The following is a 6,452-nucleotide window of genomic DNA, read 5'->3' as shown; positions in this document are numbered from 1 at the left end:
AGGAAACATTACGGGCCTGGCGGCGGTTATCATTTCTTTACAGGCCAGATTTGGAGTGATGCTAACGCATAGAGATTGCTGAAATCTGTGTGACGTTTGTGCAGGGAAAGACGCATCAAGGGCGTTTATTACAGGTGATTTCACGGAGGCTGGCTTAACTAGCGATGTCTCGGATTTCACGGACTCCCAGATTGTGGCTCTGTATTACTGACTGTCATTTTATCAGAGGGACTACACTCCAGTGGGTGGGTACCAAATGACGTTCGGTGACCATTTTCATAGCGAGTTTCTAACTATTTGACTATTTCTTGCAGAATTCTGCGTTCATAAACAATTTTGAAAGAAAATACATTTTATTTTCAGATTTATAATTTAAAGAACTTAAAATGCTTGTAACTCTTCTATGGTGTAATAATTGTAATGCACTTTAGTTCTTTCATGAATGTCTTTATGCTTTTAAGTCCCATTGTTAAAAAATAATCATTTATAATAATATTTTACCCACAAATAAAAACTGTCATGAACAGGTGAGGCGAGTAAATGATGAGATATTTAATTTCAGGGTGAACTGACCCTTTTAAGGTCTCTCTCTCCTCTCCATGGCCCATGTGCTGCAGGTAAAACAGACTGGCCAATTCTACACAGAAAGCGGGCGGCCCACTGACGCTTTGCTACATGTCGAGGCTTTCTTGACTGAGGGGTTGAAGAAAAAGGCCCAAGCTCAGAGTGAGATGCAGCTGTACCCAGCCTGTAACTCGGAGTGGAGCGAAGCCAGTGGGGGACGGGTATGGTGCTCTACAATGAGGTATTTTTTTGGGACTTTTTAATCTACCAATGCAAATACAAATGTAACACAAATTTCTATTTTTTTTGTAGTGGTGGCATTCAGAGACTGGATTGGAGTACCCAGAATGCTTTTCTCCCCTGGGTCTGGCCCATAGACTGTATATATCCGACTGTCAGATCCGGTTCACGCTGAGAACCGAAACCTCAGAGAGTACAAAGACTGTCCTCCTCATGCAGAGTCCTGCCATATCACTAAAGACTGAGCTGTGTCTTCGTCACACTACAAGTGTCACTGTATTTCATTTGGTTTTGAAGGACTCTTCATCACTTTCTTCAGTGAGATGTTTATAGAGATGTTTTTTTTTTTTGATGGGCTTAACTTTGTTACAGGCACATTCTAAGTGAATGATGCTGCTTGTTATTTATATAGCTATGTTTCTAATTTAATTGCTTCTCTGATTTAGTTTTCACTTCTAATTTCATTGCAGTTTGTAGCCAAGTATATTGCTTATGCCATAAAATCAAGATTGTTAATTAAATAAAAGACAATTTTATATATATATTTTTTCAATTGTCCTTTATGTAAAGTTGTCCTCCCTTTCTTGAAAAGGATACTAGAGGCGGCGACAGGCTAAATATCTGAGCATACAGATACCATACAATGTGCAGAAAGATTAAACAGAGGCCAAATCGTAGGTTTGTCACATAGACAAAAAAGCACAACCTGCATTAAGTACAAAACAGTTGTAGTGGTCAAAAATATCATACATTTATCTGTACAATTTAACAATACCAATAACAGACTGCGGACATGGCCATCCCCCCACAAACAAATCAAAAACTCAATCTTCCTTTGAAATATGATCAGAAATGTAAAAAAAACGTTGATAAAGTGCACCTGTTAAGCATGGACATGAAAAAGCATTTAAAAATGATAGGTCAACATAATGCGATGTGTTACGCCACCAAAAAGAGTTCTGAAAGAGTTCTCGAAAACAACGATCAAGCGAGCAGCTCCCCCAGCGCTAGCTTGCAGCACAAATGTTAACTGGAATGTATCCTTTGGTGATCAGAAATTAATCAAGTGTGATTATGATGCAATGATGACTAACAATAGGCTACAAATGATGTCATGCATATGCATAGTAACTAAACATATCAGAATTCCGAACTTGTATTTCTGCACCTGTCTAGCTTAATAGAATCACAAGAAACGATTTGAAATCCACATCTGAAGTGTTTCTCAAATTTTAGTATGATGTAAACTAATGGATCGGTTAAAATAAAGTCCACTGAATATGCAGATTAATAAATGATTAAGTTTACTAATATTACTAAGAACACAACATTAACCAAACAAGGTATATTTCTCCATCTCTTGCTTTTGATTTGAACTCCAGAGAAAGAGAAATGTCCTTCCACAGAGGTTAAAATGTGTTCAAAACCTCAATACAACAACTGAAAGACCCTGCACAGTATGATTAAGGCTTCACACTACTTAAACATGGCTACCTTTCACAGATCCCTTCATATCCAGCAGCATTTCACACCAAACAAACTTCCTTGAAATGTTCACAAGACGCTGCATCTACCTCCAACTGGGTTCGACCTATCTGTAAAAAAAGTCAAGTCAATTCGAGTAGGCCTACTGATGGCATGATTGCATGTTCAGTCATGCACTAGACTTTGTCATACTTACGAGAAAATGAAGTACTAATAATACTCATATAGTGTCCATATAGCACATTAGCCCTGTCAAAAACCCCTATGGTTCTTTTTTAGTAGTAAATAACAGTTGCCCTTCTCATATCACACTTGGTTTTTGCCAAAAGCTGAACTTCGGAACTACAATTTTCATTTGCATCTGCATTCCACAAGTTTTAATCTGGATCCTCGACACGTAATAGTTTGGTTCTAAAATGTACTGCTAGAACAAACACGTATTGTTATGGTTGTATTTTTTCCTTTGACAAGAATGGAATGGTTTTGTTCAAGGGCTCCTCCTCTCTTTGTGTCTTACTCCATTTCTTCATCCTCCCAGGCCCAGCCCGTAGGTTCATGGTCAGCTCGGCTGGTGCCCGTCTTTCATGCTTCTCCAGTGTGTTAGGACACGCCACCCAATGTCAGCACATCAAAGCAGATGTCGCATACACGCACAGGTTTGTTCAGGTCAAATTTGATGATGGGGATCTCCTTTATAGAGCACTTATGGCAGAGCAGACGCCCACAATGGCGGCTAAGAGAGAAAGAAAAAGACAATAAAAGACTGAGTTATTAGGTTACAGGACATAGGGAAGATGACAAAAAGTGAACATCATTATAAATGGAGTTATGAATGAGAAAGAAGGGTGAATCACAAAGGTCTTTATAGCGGTAAACAGACTGAACACTGTATATTGCCTACATACCAGTGATGTTTCCTGGTGGTGACTCCAAATTTGGTCATACATTCATAACAGTTTGAACCATCACACCACGGGGGCTCTTTGGATAGCATATCTGAACAGTTCAAAACGTGATACATAAGACTAGTTATATATAACTACTACCAGCATCGTAAATGTCTTAGAAACACTAAACCTGTATCACTTACCTAGTAGACGGAACAGAAGCTGCTTAGTGGCAACTTGATAGTTGAAGATGTTGATGCCCTGGTTGTTATTGACGCCAAGTCGAGCTCCAGCCCTCACAATGGCACGACACAGGTTAGCGTTTCCTTTCATGTATGCCAACAGAAGCACTGCAAGGAGAAAAACATCAACTATCACTGAAAAAAACCAAAATGGCATGATTGCTATTATTAAGGAAAATGATCCATTTAAAAATGCACATTCAGTATAATTGGTAGTCCTTCACCAACCTGTGTTCCCTTCATTGTCGGGTTTATCCAGGGGATACTCAGGCATGCATTCCAAAAACAGCTCAAAGATGGCTGCTGCGTTCTCCTTCCCATACTGGCCAAGGACATGCATGGGAGATTGACCTCTAGAGAGAAGAAAAGAGGGCAAAACTAATAAAGTTAGTGAACGTCAATGAATATTGCACATTTTGTGCGTGTGTTTTTTTTTATACATTTGTGGAGTAAGATATTCTGAGCCAAACCTGAGATTAAAGGCCTCTGCATCTATGTTGGACTCGGTGAGTAGAGCACGCACATTATTCAGACGCCCCTGCATCACGGCCAGATGAAGTGCTATTAGAAGGAAATATAAAGAAATGATAGAAATGGAATTTATTCCTACAAGAATATTATAATAAATGTACTTTTTTGCGCTCATATTTTACTGATTTACACTGACTACTGAGCCCTTTTACTGCAAGTGTAGCACAATAGTCTACCATTGTTTCCATTCTCATCTACTGCAGTGAAATCAACGCCATTCTCGATCAGGACAGAGCAGATTGTGGAAAGATCCTGTTGTGCAGCGAGATGCAGCGCTGTCTGACGATGCTTGGTCAACTCGTTTACTTTAGCACCAGCCAAGAGCTGCAATCCACACATACGTCAGAGAAAACACAAATATATGACTTGAAAATAATAGAATAAAATAAAAAATAAAATAATTATCTTTGCTTTACCAGATTTCTGACAATGATCTCTGATCCCGCCTGTACGGCCAGGTGTAGAGGAGAAAGTTTGGCACTGTCCTGCACTCTGGAGTTCACGTTGGCCTGTACACTAATGAGAAAGAGCACACTCTCTATGTCTGAGTTCTGCACGGCAACATGCAGGAAGTTGCGACCCTTGTTGTCCACCTAGACAAAGCGAGAGAACATTTATCCAGTGGCTTGTGACAGCACACATACAGAAACAATGTGGAGTAATTTCATCTTTGTCTGTGGGTATAATAAGGCCCAAGCACCTGTTCAGCAGCGCCAGGCTCTCTCTTGAGGATGGCTTCGGCAGCCTTGTTGTTCTTATGGGTCATGGCACAGGCAAACGGTGTCATGCCTTGTCTGTCTCGAATATTCAACCGGATTTCTGGGTGGGAGATGAGCAGCTGGATGATGACACTTTGCTGGTTGCTGATGGAGACATGGATGGGAGCACGACCCTCTGAATCCTGCTTACAGAGAAACGGATACTGCGGCTATCAGGGCATTTTAAACTGTGTGTACATGGAACATATCTGCATAAAGCACCTGTTAAATTGCGTTCTGTCATCTACAGAAAAAGAGAGAAGAACTAGAATGAATGTATGCATCTGTATGAACCTGTGCGTTCACATTGGCTCCGAACTCCAAAAGGCACTGCGCCACCTCCTCCAGACCCCAGGACGCAGCCAGATGCAGTGGGCTCTGTCCATCTCTCGCCACCTCATCTCCCTCACCGTTAGGACCAGGCCTCCTCGGGCTGTTCACATCACAGCCACTGAAAACACATGTTGAGATCAGTGACATGGAAATTAAACTTTTACTTCAAAAGACACTTTTTGGAATGTCTGTTCAATTATTATTACGTTACGTTCATTTATATATGCAAGTGATTATTTGGAATAAATTTTTATCATTTTAACCAGCATAACACGCAATTAATCTGATTATAGTTTTGACTGATAAACAATTCTGCTATATATATATATATATATATATATACCATAGCATTTAAAACCTTGTGTAAAGGGCCAAGTCTTAGTCTCAGCCTGAAGCACTGCAGTGATGACATCTTTTTGTAGTACAACACAGAAGTTAACAGCACCCTGGTTTCCTTGACAGAAACCCAATAGGATTTTTTTCCCACTGACTTTTGGATTATTGCAGAAAATAAGTTCTGAGACTTCACAAATGAACAACTGGGATGGATTCTGAAGTCTAAACGCAATCACCTGAAGTAAGATGCTAAATCTAGGCTATATACAAACTACACCACAACGAACTACACCACAACTTCAACGATTACTAAGCTTCCATCAACTCTTTTGGTCTTTATTAAAAAAACATCTTCCCTGAAAGTTTGGGTTAGAATAATTTGCAATTATAAACATAACAAGGCTGTGAAAGCAGACTAGTGAGTAGATGATTTTTCCTGTACAGTGTGATGATGTTTAAAGGCAGAGTAAGCGATTTCTGGTAGCCAATGTTGATATTTGAAATCACCAAAACAAACACGCCCCTACCCCAAAAGGGTCTTGCCCCTATTTTGATAGCTCCGCCCCACATATACGTACGCAACCCAGGCAACGATTAGTTCTGTGAAACAAAGCAAACCAATGTTACACCGTGTCTACACCAGACGTGAGCGGCTCAGCGCAACAAATCCCCGACAGAAAACTGCTGCCGGGTTCTATTTATGACGTGATGACACAAATTTCAAATGGTTTTCAACGGTCGTTTGATCGCGTCCAGTGTAGGCAGACTTTAGCTGTTGTAGACACGGTGTTACTCACCTATTGAGAAGAAACAAAGCAACCTCGGCGTCCGATCGCAGGCCTCCGCTCCTTAAGTTCTCTCCAGCGCTGGAAAGCTGATCCGATATTTACACGGGTCCTACACTGTAAAAAAAAATTCTGTAAAAAACGGTAATGTGCTGGCAGCAGAGTCACCAGCAATCTACTGTAATTTTACAGTATTCATACTGTGAAATGATTTGACAGTTTATTACCGTAAAAATGAAATACAGTATAATTCAGTTTTTTTTTTTTACAGTAAAATACTGGCAGCAGAGG

The 6,452-nt window shown here is 40.1% G+C and overlaps 1 protein-coding gene across 1 annotated transcript in view; it reads right to left on the bottom strand.

Annotated features, from left to right (window-relative positions):
• Positions 1–1,692: 1,692 nt before the first annotated feature.
• The window catches only part of LOC107748513 (rabankyrin-5-like), a gene marked incomplete at its 5' end in the record, with an annotated part of 16,495 nt that continues 11,735 nt past the window's right edge, over positions 1,693–6,452 (bottom strand). Inside the window, 9 exons of the mRNA XM_016563324.1 lie at positions 1,693–3,022; positions 3,195–3,285; positions 3,380–3,526; positions 3,647–3,771; positions 3,889–3,979; positions 4,126–4,273; positions 4,366–4,542; positions 4,650–4,850; positions 5,002–5,158. Of these exons, the coding sequence (XP_016418810.1) occupies positions 2,890–3,022; positions 3,195–3,285; positions 3,380–3,526; positions 3,647–3,771; positions 3,889–3,979; positions 4,126–4,273; positions 4,366–4,542; positions 4,650–4,850; positions 5,002–5,158 (1,270 nt within the window). The remainder of the gene's footprint in view (positions 3,023–3,194; positions 3,286–3,379; positions 3,527–3,646; positions 3,772–3,888; positions 3,980–4,125; positions 4,274–4,365; positions 4,543–4,649; positions 4,851–5,001; positions 5,159–6,452) is intronic.

The sequence above is a fragment of the Sinocyclocheilus rhinocerous genome, unplaced genomic scaffold (assembly GCF_001515625.1).
Source record: "Sinocyclocheilus rhinocerous isolate Xijiao unplaced genomic scaffold, SAMN03320098_v1.1 scaffold230, whole genome shotgun sequence".
Classification (NCBI taxonomy): Eukaryota; Metazoa; Chordata; class Actinopteri; order Cypriniformes; family Cyprinidae; genus Sinocyclocheilus; species Sinocyclocheilus rhinocerous.
This window is presented reverse-complemented; position numbering and strand designations above follow the sequence as displayed.